The sequence below is a fragment of the Protopterus annectens genome, chromosome 2.part2 (assembly GCF_019279795.1).
Source record: "Protopterus annectens isolate FY-2018-M chromosome 2.part2, PAN1.0, whole genome shotgun sequence".
NCBI classification, from domain to species: domain Eukaryota; kingdom Metazoa; phylum Chordata; order Ceratodontiformes; family Protopteridae; genus Protopterus; species Protopterus annectens.
Window position 1 is genome coordinate 341,179,465 of NC_056730.1, and position 17,676 is coordinate 341,197,140.

Sequence of the window (17,676 nt, forward strand, 5' to 3'; positions counted from 1 at the left end):
AAGGCAGAGACCTCCCCTCAAAAAGTCTGTGTAACACTAAATAAAGAGATATGGCTTCCAGCCTATCTTGGTAGCTCAGGGACTTAGGCCTGTGATCCTTGTGTTTAGGGGTCTGGTTAATTGTTTTATATACACCCCCAAGGGGACACCATACTAGATCATTTTCTGATCAGTGCTGAGTATAAGGGAGTGACTACCTCTTTAGAATGCGATAATATTCATTTGGCAATTACGTGGACTGAATAAAAGAATTCCCTGACAACCACTGTCAAGTGATGGTCAAAAGAGAGAAAGCCATTAGCCCAAGTACCCAGGTCCTTGAAAAATTTCCATTTTGTAGTAGGGTTTCCACCTATCCGTTTTTTTTTTCTTTCAGACTATACATAAAATCAAACCATTTGTCTGGTAGCCCAGAAAACACTGTACAAACTTTGGTATTCTGTCTCAAAAAAGGAAACAGACTACTAGAGTTTGTTAAACTGGCATATTTACTGTGATTTTTTTAGTATAGTAAATTGGCAGAAAGCCGGCATTAGGAACGGAAAAAGAGAGGGACCCCATCAGCTGATGTAATGATGTCACAAAATGGGTGGAACGTGGATGGGAGAGGGGGGAAATGGGTGGGGTTACAGTTGGAGGGTGTATGGCCTTGGTCAGGTTTTAGCCACAACGAAAGGTGGCAACCCTATTTTGTAGTGGTGTGTTATCTACACAGTATGATGAAGCGATTGTCTACAAAAAGTGTTGATACTACACTTTTTAGCATTTAGTTGGAGCTCATTTTTAGTACACTGACAGTTTACAAGGGAGAGTTCATTCAGGGGAAGTTTTGGAATTAGAGTGACTTAACCTCCAGTTTTCAGCCATCTGCAAACCTTGTAAGCCAGAGGTCTTGGCTGTTCACTTGGAGGTCTGAGAAGTAAATACCAGAAAGGAAATGTCACGTCACGAGTCCTGAGGGACATCATTGGTCACTTTCATACATACTGATGAGGCACCTGCAACTCACACTGTGTGGATTCTATCTTATATGGGTTGATTTATAAAAGCAATTGGCTTTTGTATGATGTCGGCATGAGGAATGGTGTTGAAGACTTTTGCCTGGTCAACATACAGCCTCTAACCCTTTTTAAGAAGCTTCCCAGTTTATATAGAAAGGATCTACCCATATAAAGCCAAAGTGTTGGGGGTTCAAGTCTAGTATCTAACAAGGGTCTTGATATCACAGTTTAAGAGTCTAGTTGTAAACCACCCCACAGTTTTGCAGAGGAGGCTTGCAAGGCTAATAGGACTATAAATACCCAGGACATCTATAAGGCCACCCTTCTGGAGAAGCATCATTACTGCAGAATGTCACAGAGAGACAAAGTCAGTGGCTAAACTTAAGTTAAACTGTTTGATGACTATGTCTGTAAGGGCATATTTAAAACTACTTATTAAGCAACTGCATATATATGATATGTAGTATTAAATAAAGATAACACTCAAAAAGATTGTTGTATACCAGAAATATAACAAAATCAAGTATCTTGCATTTTTTTCTTACCTAGATGTTGCAGTGTTACAAAATCTTTTATGGACAGCAATAAACCTTGTTGATAGGGCTGCGTGATGTACTTAAATGGGGGACTCCCTGGCATCAGTGAATATTTTGACTCTGGCCTTTGATGAAATAAAACCTAGAAAAGGGACTCCATGCCCACCCCAGTATCCACTGCCCCCCCTACATACCCCCAGCGTGTGCCCCACTTTTCTCTCCATCCTGGCCTTGACATACTATTCAGATTAATTTTTCTTGCTTTCTCATTTTGTTGTACCCTTCAGATTTTTCCTGCATTCTTTCAATATATCCTAACTGGCCATGATGGTACGATAATAAATGAAATCAAATTAAGACAAAGGTTTTAGATCCTCAGAAGCCATGGGGTTCTAGATGCTCTAGGTTGCATTACAGATTTTTTCAAACCTTTTCAGACAGATATAACTTGAACAAAAACTGTGGCTAAAGAGATTCATTAATTTTTTTTCAAACACCTTCACTGAATTATCACTGGTGACATAGGCAAATTTACATTCATATAAAAGTAATCAAACTACAATAATGTAACAAAACATTGTACTTTACAAATATTGCAATACATCGTATAACCTAAGCAATATTACATGAATTACTCAATGCCTGCCTTTTTTTTTTTAAACTAAAAACATCTTTACTAAACCATCACTTACTACATAGACAATCATACATTTATATAAATAATAACAAAGCACACCAACACATTCCTAGTCAGAATCATTTTACATCACAAACCATACTGACACTCCCAGTTGCACTGTACATCACTCATAATCTACCCAATCTTTATCACTCAAGCATTACACAGCCCATTTAAGTACTGCCGTCTTTTAGACCTCATTCCTCCCCAGTATGTATTGTTCCCACAATTCCTATTTTTCCTATGTAGTTTGCTCCTACCCTTTTCTAAAGATCTCAATTCAAGTCGTTTTATCTATGTTACTATAGTCACTACTTACAATATAGTTGGTGTAGATTTTATTTTCCATTTTCTAGTAATTGCTTTTTTGGCAGCCAGCATTACTAGACACAGCAAGGCCTTACCGTGTCTACACAATTCAGATTCTGTATCAAAGCACAGAAAAATCATCTTCCTCATCTGAGATCAGACCAATCTGCCCACCCAGCATCTCAGACAGTGCATCCCACAAGGAATCCATAGTCTACCATCTCACCACACTCCCAGAAAATGTTCCCAATTATCTTTTTCTTCCCCATCACACCTCCAACATTTACTGTCTGCCTGAGGAAAAATTATCTGGAGTCTACTTGGGGTAAAAAAATATCTATGCAATTTCAGGCAAAAATCCTACATTTCTTAGATTTTGTTGCATATTTGGGAGACACATATATGTCCTCCCATTGTTTCTTTGTTAAATGTTATCCAATCCTTTCTAGCTAAAGAAATTCACTCGTACTCTTCAGTTTCTTCCCGCATCTTTTCAACACTCCCTAAAGGGTCAAGATCGCACTGTAATAACTGTGGAAGAAATAACAGAATTAAGCTGACAGGCTGGAGGCTGCTTGGGCCCCAGAAGTTACGGGGTTCTAGATGCTGTTAAGCACACTCCCCAGACCTTTGCTATAATTAATGTCTGGACAAAAATACAGTCTTATTTTTCCTCTCAAGGAAGAAAGAATTTGTGCTCAAGACTTAATGATCAAAGTTGGCAAAAAAAGTAGTTCCCGGTAAACACAGACAAATGCTTGATACACAAATCATATTTTAGAACAGTGTCTGCCTCCCTGTCAAAAAAGGTCACCTTCTGTGTATCCAGCTACAGTGAGCTTGTGTGCAGACCTCTAAGGTTTGGTTATAGGAACAATTAAAGAAATAATTACTGCAAAGTCACATCCTCACACAAGCTGTGAAGACATCCTGTGCATACATCTTAAGTCTGAGGACAATTAGAGAAATAAAGAGCAAGTATATCACTGGATCAGATACCATGCAAGTGCAACATTAACTTTATTTGTAATTTTCTATGAAAATTTCTGTGCAGCCACTTCAAATGCTATTCATATTTACACTCTATGTCTCGTGATGCAGATATGCTTCTCTTATGGCAATAGACAGCTGGAAATACCCCTTTTGCCTGCCACTCTTCCTGTTTTCTGAAGTTTCCGACACTTATGCTCACATCAAACATTCCATGCCACAATACTTACATAACAAACCAAATTACAAAATGGACTTTCTATTTACCACATGATCCAACAAGTTCTCATTATGTGGCATTCAGGATGAAGAACAGTAGAAAACAACTCATCACTGTGAAGTGCAACATGGCATTATTTATTTATCCTTTGTTGAACAGATCTGTCCCACTAGACAAGCAGCCTCTTTTCAGAGGGGAACAGTAGTGTTATTGATAGTACTGGGGAAAATTTGGCCAGGACATTGGGGGAATTTCCCCATCTCTTTTTGATAGGCATCAAGGGACCTTTTACATTCAACTGAGCTAACACAAACTCAAGCAGATGGGACCTCTGTTTAATGTCTCATCTGAAGGCTGACACACTCAAGAGTGCAGCAACCCTCTTATGCTATACTGCAGGGTCAACAATCGATCTACCTGGTGTGAGAATAGAACCCGCAGCCTTCTGCACCAAAGGCAAGTGAGCTACCTGTTGTGCCACTGACGAAAACAGAACAGGATTAAAAACTGGACTGTATACAGCCCCAGTCATTAGCATGTTATGAAGTCTAACTATCAATCACAAACTCTTGAATAAAGTTACACAAATGATCAGCACTGAAAGCCATTGCGCCATCCTTGTCTTACCAGTGATCTCATTGATCTAAGAAAGCCTAAAGCACCTACTCCACTCCCATCATATTTCCATGCAAGCAATGAAAACTGCTCTATACTCATGGCAGGAAAACCCAAGCTGCTAATCAAATCGTGTAAGCATGTACTAAAGATTACATTTTGGACCAATTCCAAAAACCGGGCTTTACAGAAACCCACAAGCATTTTTCAAACTACATTGCAAGAAAGAATGTGATTTACTCTCAGAATTTGCCAATGTGGTAGCACACAAAGAAAAATGGCTTTACTCCTCCTACAATCCAGTCTGATGGATGTTGGCATAATGGTTAAGGTGTTTGCTTTACAGACACAAGATACAGGATTTGATTCTCACATGGGGTAATTGGCTTGGCTTAAAATGGCCCACAAGGGCAATTAGCCTATTATCAATCCATCAATCCATGACAATGACATGGTCCCTTTTACTATGACCTTGTTACTTCTACAATACATGATGCAAAAAACTGTACTACAGCTGAATCACTACTACACTTCTTGGGAGACCATGATCAACAACAACGGACAATGCTGTCAAACATCATTTGTAAAAATACTGATATTTTTGTGTTAGAAATCATTATAAGATGACAAAGACTGCATGTACTATTGCTTACGATGAAATACTACTGTACTAGGTACACACACCAATTCTCAAAATGCACACACTGTCCTGTATCTGTGAAGGAATGTAGTAACTGCCATAAAGAAAAAACAGGACGATATGGCTAATTATGCACAAGGATTATACGGTATCAGTACTACTCCTCTGAAAAGAAAATGAATGCACAAGAATAAAAATTGAACTGCTGCTATACATAGACTTTTTCTGCAATTTGTTGTACAGCTGCTCATAGCTAACTGCTCACTGAGCTTCGGAAAAGTAGGGTCATCTCCGGTATCTCTCTGTAAATGCAAATGTCCCACTACACATTCGTATATGCTATGCTTGAATTCCTTTTCCGTAACAAAGCAAAACATTTGGCTATCCCATAACCAAAGGGTAAACTCCAGTCTGTGATGCCAGAAACTCTAAATCAGTTAGCAGCCTCCCCCCACCAAGCATTAATGAAGGATAAGAACTAAGCACAAAAATGTCATAATTAAAAAAATACATTCCTTTAAATTATGGTATTCCAGGAAAGATCCAAAGAGATCAGGAGGCTTGCAACAATCAATGTGGGAAGCCAACAAAAAAAGGTCTGCATGGAAAATTTTGTGAAAACCAGTACACCATTTATTTCAGTATTAATACAATCGGATACTCTATGCAAAGAGGGGGGGGGGGGCACACACCACAAAATGGTGGAATCTAAGACCTACTCCCAACTTTTAAGTCATGAGTGGAATGAACAGGCAAAGGCCTCAGTCCTGAAATACCAAGAGTTACAGATAATCCACAATTTCTGTCACAAATTTTCAAAAAGAACTGTTTCTTCACAAAATTTCAAGAACATGAAAGCTGTAATTCTGGCACCCAGTCTCGAAGACATGCTACTTTCAAAATATCATTAAAAAGTAGTTATACTACAGTTCATTCATCCCTTTATAATCTTCAATAAGTCAGTATGTGCTCACTTTTTTTACTTTCAAAATCTCCCGTTACGCATGGCATGTCAGTATCCAAAAGTACATACTAATCTCATTAAAGGAGACAAAATAAAATGTTTTACACAGTTGCTAATTTATTAATACCTCCCACATTCTAAAAGAATCACAAGGTCAGCAAGAATATTTGAAGACAAAGGTACCACAAGTGGAAAAAATGTAATTAGTTTACACATTAATTCTGATAGCAAGCAAACTGCACTGTGGCTCTATCCCTACTGTACACTAGTAGCATCACAGATAAGGTTAATCCAAGCTGTAATTACTGTTATTTGAAAACTATTACCTATGTCAGCATTTGGGTATGGTGGGGACACATTTGACATGAGCAGCACAGACAATTTCTCCACCCACTCTGCCATAAATAAACAAGTGCCTTAAGATGTTAAACACTCACTTGGACAAACAGAAACTCAGTTTTGTGTCTGATCGAGATTATAGCACTTCAAGAGCACCAAAACACCATCATAACTAAAGCTGTAGTACATTTTGAGCAGTGGAATATTAATACAATCATTAACACTTTCAAATGCATAGCCACGGAATCAAGAAATCACTGACAATCGTTGGCATTACATAACTATAAGAAACTGCCTTTCCTCCTCAACATTAGAATATATGTAAACATACACCATAGTAACAGCTACTCCTAGAGAAGCCAAAAGCTGCTTACAAAACCACAGAAGAAAATCATGCATTCCTGCTTGGACAAGTTAAAATAAAGCAAGGTTTTCACCACAACAGAAAATAACTAAGACAAAACTGGGTGGCACAGTTTTATAAGACTTTTTTTTTTTTTTTGCAAGTCTCTCTGAAAGAGCCTATGCATCACATAAATCAATCTAGTTAATAAAAATTAATCAATCACAAAAGCTGGTAGCTAAAGCATTCACCTTACACCTCTCATACGTCCCCACTTTTGCCGTTGTACTTTATTTAAGGCAGAATAAACTAAATCGCCAAATCCTATATTATTCATCTTTTAGAAAACGTGTACAAATAAACCTTGCTTTGACACCATCTGTAAGTGGCCAATGTCAGTGTTAGACTCCCCACCACCACAGATCACTTCTCCCGAAGATTTAGACTTTGTACCCAGTTTGCAAAACCACTTAGAAACTTAAAGTTCAGCTACCTTTAAAAGTGCGTATCCATCACAGTTCCAATTAAAAAAAAAATAAGTCTGTAAACTATGCACTTTGCACTCAGTCATAAAACACATAAAAGTGCTCCCCAAAACAACACACAAACTAAAATTAAGACAACAGCTTCACATGTTGCTACCTTTGCGAGCGCGCATCTATGTATATGGAAAAAGAAACGTGTACGCTACCCTCACATGGTATCAAATGCATTAATGGTCGGGTGTGTGCCCTTGAATACAGGATTACACTAAGAGCAACATCTGCAAAAAGAAGCATACGTGCTAAAATGCTATACAAAGAACTTCAAAAACAGTTCTATAAACACCATATAAAAACCAATGATGCATTCCCCATGCCTTCACCAAGAAATTAATGTAATTGTACAACAGAATGCACGTATTTATTGATGTAGAAAATCCACCTAAACCGTGAACCAATAATCCATTACTTTTTCACTTAACCCTATCTTTAAAACCTACCAATAATACAACTGCAAATATCGACCACCCTAGGGCAGACTCTGATACCACTGAAGTAGTCGCCATCTTCACTTCCTGCAACAAACACGCACAACGCCACGTCACCACTAAATGGGCGTAACGTGGGAGGGAATAAAGGCAGAACTGGTGTACGTTTGCTGGTATGCTTTCAATTGAGAAAGGAGAGAATGCGAAATACTCGTGTAGCTCGTCTGGACTATATCTTATTTTTTGCAGAATGTCCAGACTTTCACCTAGTAGTTTTGGTTTGTTTCTTATACATTTTTTGTTTTTCAAGGAAAATAAAGAGGATTAAAGTCAGAAGATACTGACAGATATCTGATTTTCAAATTTCATTCCCTTTAAAAAATCAGCGCTAATGCAAAACGTATTATTCTATCAACTTTCTAAGTTTATAAGAGAATATTTAAAAATGTCCGTATTTTGGGACCTTTGTAGCCCCCAGAATTTAAGGCTTTATCCAGATTTCTTGTGCTAAGAGGTTGAGAGGTACGATCTGGAAAGCAGAATGAAGTAAATAAGTATAATTAAATGTGTCGACATAAATTTGCATTGTTGCATGTCGTATTCAGATGAGACACTGAGGCTGAGTATGCGTTCAAGTCGTTCATTATACATGCACAGACATCAGGAACTGTAACTTGGGTACTTAGGTATTATCCATAGCTCTTAACCTTCCATCTCCAAAATGAGGAACACTAGCCCTCATAATGTGGAACAAATGGGCAAAATGTGGAACACATACTTTACTAACAACTTCACCTAGGAAGGCCATATAATGGTTAAACTATGCTGGTTTTACTTATAAAGAAGATTTTGTAATGAATTGATATGATTCATTTCTATTTACCATGGATTTCACTTAAAAAGTTCATAACACTGAATGTGTGACAGAGTCTTTCAATGTGGAACTTTGAGGAACATGAACTTTTTAAGACTCCAAATGAGCTACGTTCCTCGTAATGAGGTACACTTGAAAGGGATGGACTATTATGGCAACCACATTTGGAACCCCGAGAAGTTCCTGATGTTATCGACAACCGACTTTATAGTGAAGTAAAAAATGGGTGTGAGAAATCCCAAACAGCTTTGCATCATCGTGTTTCTGAAAGAGGAACTGCAATAATGGGCAAATTATGTGGTTGCTATAATACATAAGTACCAAAGATTCTATAGGAATGAAAAGTGTACTAATTGGTTCTCTGATAGAGTAACCAATGCATGGAACAGATTACCAAATTACATTAAAGCAAGTTTGTTTGTGTCTTTCGGCTTTTTCCCGGTTAGCGGTCGCCACGCATGTCTCCACGCAGAAGACGATCTAGCTGAGAATCGAACCAGACAGTGTCTTACTGTGAGGCGACAACGCTACCACAGCACCACCACTGTAGTTTAAATATTTTTAAGAACAGCCTGGATACTTATTATGGGAACAGGTGTTTTGGTATATTGGCAAGCTAGAAAGGCATTAATGCCCATGCTAGAAATATTTGTATGTATGTATTTGGATGTTTGCATTCTCACAACTTCTCATTGTAACAATGGTCGAAGGGATTTACTGGTTTTATCATTGAACAATTTCTGTGACTGACGTTTTCTCAAAAGTTGAGCCTTGACCACTCAATTATTCTTCTTTGTGTTTCGTACTAACAATTGTTTGTTGATTGGAAGAGTTGTTCGTGTTTGTCTGGACATCAATCTCTGAGCAGGTGAATCAAGCAAGTTGTCTCGAGAAAAGTTTCTGAGACTGAGTAAGTTAAGGAAAACATCGGTACTTTCTCTTTTGGATTTCCCCAGCAAATACTTTGCATTATGAACTCCCACAAGAGGGGAAAACATACTGGACCTGATCATCACCAACATGGGGACACTATGCTCCAGACCAGAAGTGTATCCCTCACTGGTAAGATCAGACCATAAACTAATCTCACTGAATATTCACATCCCGACCCCACCCCCTGCCCAGAAAACCACAGTGAAAAACTTCTCTAAAGCAAATTTCACACGCCTCAAAACTGAGGCGAAATCCTTCAAAGCCCCCGGGCCTGTGGAAAATACGGCCCAGAACGCAGAATCCTTTATAAACGCATTCTATGAACACCTTCAGGAATGCATGGATCATGCAATCCCAAATAAAACCAAGACCCAATCCTCCAAAGGCAGACGTCCTGTCTGGTGGACCCCAGCCATAAACAAACTATACAATAGAAGGAGGAAGCTACTACATGATAGAGAAAAATCCCAAAAAGGGAAGGCATCTCTGATCAGTATTAGCAAAAAACTACGGGCACTCATAAAATCGTCTAAGGCCAGCTTCGAGAGAAAAATTGCACAGGACACTAAGGATAATCACAAGGCTTTCTTTAGTTATGTTAGGAACCTGGGTGGGAATTCCCAGATATGCTCAGAATTAGTCCAAAATGACAAAAAATACACGAGCCCACAGATATTGCCAACATCCTAGCTGACAGGTTCAGTGCAAACTTCTCCCCCCCTCCCCACCAAAAGGGCAAATATCTATCCCAACAGAGTGCTGCCCCCCTGACATCTCAAATGCTCAGGTAAGAGCCGCCCTCTCCAAAGCAAAAACACAGCATCAATGGGACCAGATGGTGTCCCAGGCTGCATCCTACATGAACTCCAAGAAGAGCTAAACCCAAACATAAAACTACTGTTCAATCTTAGCCTTACTACAGGATATGTACCCAAAGAGTGGCGTACAGCAACAGTGGTCCCTCTCCACAAAGGTGGTGCCTCAACAGATCCTGGAAACTATCGCCCCATAAGCCTGACTAGCTTGGTCTGCAAAGCTATGGAAAGGATCATCATGGACCTCATAAATAAAGATATTGGGGACCTACAAACACTGGATCCCACCCAGTTCGGCTTTGTTAAGGGCAGATCCTGCCTCTTAAACCTGGTTGATTTCTTTGAAACAGTCACCAAGGCCATTGACGAGGGGATGGTGGTCCACACAGCCTACATGGACCTCGCAAAAGCCTTCGATACAATACCCCACTCGGGCATTATAGATAAGCTCACCAGCTTAAATATAAACCTCTATGTCACTAGATGGGTTGCAAACTGGCTCAAGGACAGAACCCACATGGTTAGAATTGCTGGAGCCATGTCAGACTCCAAACCAGTTACAAGTGGCGTCCCACAAGGCTCAGTCCTGGGACCTCTCTTGTTCGGTATATATTTCTCGGCGGTACAGGCCAACACGGAAGGACTGTGGCTGACCAAGTTCGCAGATGACTGCAAACTGGGCGCCATAATCGGCTCTCCAGCTGACGCAAGCATCCTCCAAAATGGCCTCATAGAAACAGACAACTGGTGCCAGAGCCATGGCCTCAAGCTAAACGCCAAAAAGTGTGCAGTCATCCCCTTTGGCAAAACCAAAGTGCCCACAAATTACCACATAGGTGGTAATCCATTAAGTACAGAAGAAGTCATTAGGGACCTGGGGACCCAAGTTGATAGCAATCTCTCATTTGACAACCACGTGGCCAAAGTGGTTAGAAAAACATTTTATATAGCCCACCTAATCATGAAGGGATTCACATCTAGATCAGGGGAGATCATCGTACCTCTTTACTCATCTCTCATCAGGCCCATAATTGAGTACAATGCCCCTTTTGGGATGTACCTTACCAGACACCTGCAGCAACTGGAAAGACCCCAAAAGTACCTCACCAAGAGGATCAAAGGGCTCAAACAGATGCCATATGCTGCCCGGTTAAAGAAACTCCAGCTCTACTCAGTGGCATACCGCCTGCTCAGAGGCGATCTGTGCCTGACGTATAAAGCCATGTCCAACCCGGAATTAATGGACATGCTGCAGCTCAGAAAATCCAAATCCCATCGAGCTACGCTCGAGACTTGAACCTCAGCACTGAAATAAATAGGACATGCTGGAGGGACAGATTCATAACCCAGAGGCTCCCTTCACTCTGGAATAAAATCCCAGTCCAGGTTAGGCAGAGTCCCACATTGACTCTCTTCAAGAGGAATCTTGATGAGTGGATGGGAGATCGTAGGTTTACCCCGGCTATCACTTCTGTGTCACTGTTAGACAGAGGCACAGTATACTAACCTCAAAAAAAGGCATAGCAAAATTAATTTAAAATGGGTGGCGAAAGCCAAACACACTCTGGCTAGGCTTATAAATGCCCTAGGGCAGATAGCCTAGTATGAACCTATGAACTGCACGTTCATCTAAACCATTGGCTTGCAGATACTCAGGACTGCTGGTAATACGAACAAAGTCCCAAAACTCAGCAAATTTCTTGAACTGCTGACTAGTAAACTATGCCCCATTGTCAGATATGACTTGCGGTGGTGGTGCTACGGTAGCATTGTTGGCTCACAGTAAGACGCTGTCCGGTTCGATTCTCAGCTAGAGCGTCTTCTGCGTGGAGACATGCGTGAATGGGCGTACCTTCGTTGAAGGTTGTGCATCAGGGCTGGTAACTCGGCACATAAAAATCAACTACCAATCATTAGCGGACCAGAGTTCCGCTGTGGCGACCCCTAACCGGGAAAAGCCGAAAGACACAAACAAACCTTAGACAGAAAAATGTCTCTTCAATTTTGTAATGACTGTGTTGGATGTCAAGATAGGAAGTAGGTCAATTTCAAACCAAAACTACTAATACCAAGTAATGTCAACCATTCCATTTGAAAATATCTACAGTAAGCATCGACCATGGTAATTCAGAAAGTCAGTGTAGCTGAACGGTTCTTTTTGTTGAAGTGGTTTGGTGCTGTTGCAAATTTAACATGCTAGAATTCCCTTCTCTATATCTTTAGACATAGAAGGCCAAAATACAATGCCTCTTGCCCTTCTTTTGGTTCAATCAGTACCTGGGTGATCACAGTGCAAAATGTTGATATATTCCTGTTGTAATGCTTTAGGAATTACTACTTTTGCACCTTTCATGATGATTCCATCTTCTATCATGATGAGCTCATCTCTGTAAGGAAAATACTGCTGAATGTCAAATGGTAAACTAGTTTGTTGTGTTGGCCATCCTTGACTGATAACGTTTTTCAGCTTCTGGAGAGCTGGAGCTAAAGCTGTGTAATTTCTTAGTTCATCAAGCAATGATAATGAAAAAGTTATGACTTCCATGACATGAAAGTCTGCTCTGTCATTTGTCTGGGTGCATGTGACAAAGCATCAGCAAGGTACAGGTGTTTGCCCTTTTTGTAAACAATATTGCAATTGTACTTTTTGCAATTTTAGCATCATGCATTGCAACTGAACTGAGGCATTATGTATTGGCTTTTCAAAATCGGCACTAGTGGTTGGTGATCAGTCTCCATTTGGATAAGTCTGCCATAAATATAATCATTGAACTTCGAACTTACTAACATTACTGACAAAGTTCTTTTTCTATTTGTGCATAATGCATCAATGTCTGAGTTAAAGTTCTTGATGCATGAGCAATAGGTATGCCTTCTTGAAGATATGCTTTGCCAAGGCTGTACCTTGAAGCATCACAAGAAAGAGTTACAGGTTTACGAACATCATGATACCTTAATGTGGGTGGACTGGCAGTTTTCTTCTTTAGAATATCAAATGCTCTTTGGTGTTGTTCCAACTAGGACCAGTTTACATTTGTACGTGTCAACTCACGTAATTGTACAGAAAGCTCACTCAAGTCTGGGATGAACTTTCCTAAATAGCTGACCATACCTAGAAAACATAAAGATGTGACATTCTCTGGAACTGGCATTTCAACAATTGCTGTTTGCTTAGATGGATCTGGTTGTAAGCCAGAACTGGTGAACAAATGTCCTACATAAGTGACTTCTTTTAGTTTGAATTTTCATTTCTGAGGAATCAGTTTAAGATTTACTTCACATGCATGGTCTAGAACTTTCCTGAGATTTCTGTCATGTTAGTCTTCACCACTGCCTCCAACCATAATATCGTCTACTATAATAGCACATGCATAACCAGAAAAAAATTTGTTCCATGGCAAGTTGAAATACTTCATTGGCAGAATTAATTCCAAATGGCATTCTCAAAAATCTGTATCTACCAAATGGTGTACTGAATGTGGTTAACAATGCAAATCTGCGATCCAGCAAAATTTGCCAACAGGAGCTTTTTGCATCTAAAACTGAAAAAAAAAGAGTGGAATGTGGCATGATAGCTGCTATGTCTTCTACTGTATGCAGTGGATGATGGGGATGCTTAAGTGCTTTGTTTAAGTCTCTTGGATCGATACATATTCGAATATCAACTGAGCTTTTCTTATGAGCTATGGCCTCGGAAAATACCCATTCAGTCGGTTCTTCTACTGGAGTAAGGACACCTAAATTCACCATTTTGTCTAGTTCTGCTTTTACTTTACTATGCATTGCTACTGGAATCCTCTGTGCTGGTCTGATAACTGGGTTTACTTCATGGTTTTACTTCATGGAATATCTGACTGTAAGTTTACCAAGTTCATTTTTGAAAATATCAGCATATTCACTAAAAATATTCTGTGTAAAACTATCATTGTTATTCAGACTTATATGGTGGACCTCTTTATTAAATGAAATTAATCCCATTCTCAGACTGTCTTTGAGGCCTAACAGTGACTGCACGTGCCTTTTGACTATGTAAAACTGCAAGTCATAGCTGTTTCCAACAGAATAGCATGAAAGAACTACTGTGCCATCAGACTGAATCTCTTCACCACCATAAGCAACTAGTTTTGCACACTTTGCTGAATCAAGTTTCTCACCAGCTTTTACTTTAGCAAACATTTGTGCAGATATAACATTGCACTTGGACCCCAATGTCTACTTTAAACTCTACAGGTTTCCCATTAACTTGTACAGTACAAAATATTTCACTCTTTGCTGATAACTGATAGTCTACTATATTAACTGTTTCATCGATCACAGAGCACCATCAAAATTGAAAGTTTGCTCACAGCTTTCAGAGTTTGCTACAGTCCCTATCTGATCTACTTGTTCTTCTGATACTTTCTTTTATTATACATTTGCAAAACTTTAGACTTGCAAAGCCTTTTGAAATTATTCCACTTTTTACATTTGTGACATTGCTGACCAAAAGCTAAACACTTTTCCCATTTAGGTTCATGACTGCCTCCACAATTGTGACAGTTAACAAGTAGGTTAGGTGTGACACTGCCTCTTGGTTTATATTTCTTTTTCATTTTAAATTTCTGTTGCACGCTATCAACATTAGCACTAGCAGATACTGCAAACATGCTTTTCTCATTCGTAAGCATATTCATATGATTTTCTATAATCTCATGTATTTGACAAATCTCAGTGGCTTTTCTCAATGTTAATTCACTATCTCGAAGCAAAATCTCTCCCACTGCATCACTATCAATACCACATACAAGACGGTCTTTTATCAACTCATCTCGTAGATCAGTTTTATTTCTTAAGTCTGCAATATATGCTGCAATAGTTTCACCAGACTTTTGACTTCTTGTGTACAATTTGTGCCTTTCCATTGTAATATTCGTTTGAGGGTTACACATTTCTCTAAATCTTCATTTTAAGCATCCAGTGTCTTCCTGTGTTTCAGCCTGTATCTCAATATGGTGGTTCGCCCCTCCCCCTGCATACACAGCAGGTGCATACACAAATGAATGTTACCACTCAATGGCCTCTAAGCCAGCTAAATTGAGAAGTATAAATGCTCCTGTATGTGCGTCTTTATCAGAAAGTGCAGCCTGCCTGAAAATATCATATTCTTGCTCAAACAATCGCCAGTTCTCAGCAATATTATTATAAAAAAACAGCAGCTCAGGTCTGCGAAATCCCCCTGCCATAACAACAAATTCTTTTAAACATAAGTATAGACTTGGTACTTGTAATAGTGCTCAAGTGCACAGCAACCTCTCTGAAAATGCTTTACTTTTAACACTGCAAAAATTTCAAACACTCTGGACACTTCGGACACTTTGAAAAGTCTTAGTTGTTGTGAAAAAGTCAGACATTGTGAAAAATTCAGACATTTTAGCCTTTTGAACATTTTAAACATTTCAGAGATTATTTCAAACACTTTAATTATTATGCCGCTATCTTGGATATTTCAAACATCTCAGAAAGTATTTTGAATGCTTTGAATGCCATGCCGCATGTTTGATGATTGGAAATCATTTGAAACGAGTTTAAGTAACTTCAAGTAACTGTTGAACTGTTTGCGACTTCTTGCTCCACTTCTAACTACGTGCCTCATGGTTTGCAAGCTGCTTCAACTTTGGATCCCATTTTAACACCATGTCGCATGTCTTGTATATTCAAATGAGACACTGAGGCTGAGTATGCTTTCAACTCGTTTATTATACATACACACATGAGCTGTAACTTGTACATATACTTCATATGCTTACTGACTGACTTGTTACTTCTAAGACACACGTGCATCTCCATCTTCGTTTAGATTCACACTGACTGACTACACAAAATGGCACTGATCTCACACTTGCTCAGTACTTATATGCACGTGCTGTCTAGCTACAGTGGCTGACTAGGTTCAATATACACACTGATCTAAACTCAATACAATAGCCCTGTGACCAATAAGATATACTCTGATTTTTTCACACGCAGTTCTGATTATGTGGTCTGTATGGCACAGTATGGTAGAAATGTACTTCCTATGCACCATGCCTCTCAACTTCTTAACACAATTAGCTGGAAGGAGAATTTTACTAGGGTTATTATTTAAGATTATTCTTATTAATGCTCTACAAACCCATGTCAGCTACTCTTCCTATACCGGAACAGCTCATACCTTACATTTACCAACAATGCCTTGGTGAAAAACAACTCATGCTGCTAGAAGACCTCAACTTTAACTGCTGTATTCCACATAAGTCACACTAAATAGTCTCCTCTAATTAAATCACCTGTCAGAATTAATTTCATCCCCACCAAACTCCTCAAAAAACAGGAACTCATTCTGAATATTATAATTATTAATATCCCTAGAAGGTACTCTACCACTGAAATCCTTCTGAATGCCCTTGACCACTTTATATAAGTGTATGTGTGTGTGTGTGTGTGTGTGTGTGTGTGTGTGTGTATACATACGTGTGTGTGTGTATATATATATATATATATATATATATATATATATATATATATATATGTCTGTGTGTGTGTGTGTGTGTGTTTATATATACACACGTGTATATACACGTGTGTGTGTGTGTGTGTGTGTATATATATATATATATATATATATATATATATATATATATATATATATATATATATATATATATATATATATATATATGTATACACACACACACACACACACACACACACACACACACACACACACACACACAAACACACACACAAACACACACACACACAAACAAACCAGATTCTTGTAGTGAGGTTCAACAGTTTTCCAACCTTAGGGGGTTAGATGTCTCTCACCCTTAATGAAAAAAATCTTATTTCCTGAGCACTGAAGTTGCTGACTGAGACTGCTTAAAATCAGGAAAAAAAGAACCATGAACTCTAGCTAATCTCAGTTAAACTTCAAGGTAATCAAAGATTTATAACTTCTTTAGAACTGATACCTCTTCATTGAAAAATAAATAATACTATATAGGTAAGTGTTATTGCCCTTAACAGAGCTTCATCAGATCTAACTCCAGCTTGCATTTCATGCAGTACTTAGTCTGACTAGTCTCATATGCAAAGCCTTGGAAAGAATTATTAAATGATTAACATTGACATAGGAAAAATTCAGACACTGGACCCAAGCCAGTTTGGTTTCAGCAAAGGCAGGTCATGGCTACTGAACCTGGTAGACTTCTTTGATAATGTCAACAAAGCAATGGATGAGGGCAAAATGGTGCATCCTGCCTACCTTGACCTAGTTAAGGCATTACTATACCCTATTCAGGCATTTTATATTAACTTCTGAAATTAAGCATAAACAGCTTTGTAACTCACTGGATAGTCAGCTGGCTCACAGACTGGACACAGGAAGTTAAGATTGTAGAGACCGCCTCCACAGCGAGGCCTGTCAC

At 39.0% G+C, this 17,676-nt stretch overlaps 1 protein-coding gene across 1 annotated transcript in view; it reads right to left on the minus strand.

The window, feature by feature from the left end:
- Positions 1-7,722, minus strand: part of LMBRD1 (LMBR1 domain containing 1) — a 2,226,796-nt gene extending 2,219,074 nt beyond the window's left edge. The window contains exon 1 of the mRNA XM_044063893.1: positions 7,619-7,722. Coding sequence (XP_043919828.1) covers positions 7,619-7,684 — 66 coding nt within the window. The 5' untranslated portion in view covers positions 7,685-7,722. The remainder of the gene's footprint in view (positions 1-7,618) is intronic.
- Between the last annotated feature and the right edge of the window lie 9,954 nt (positions 7,723-17,676).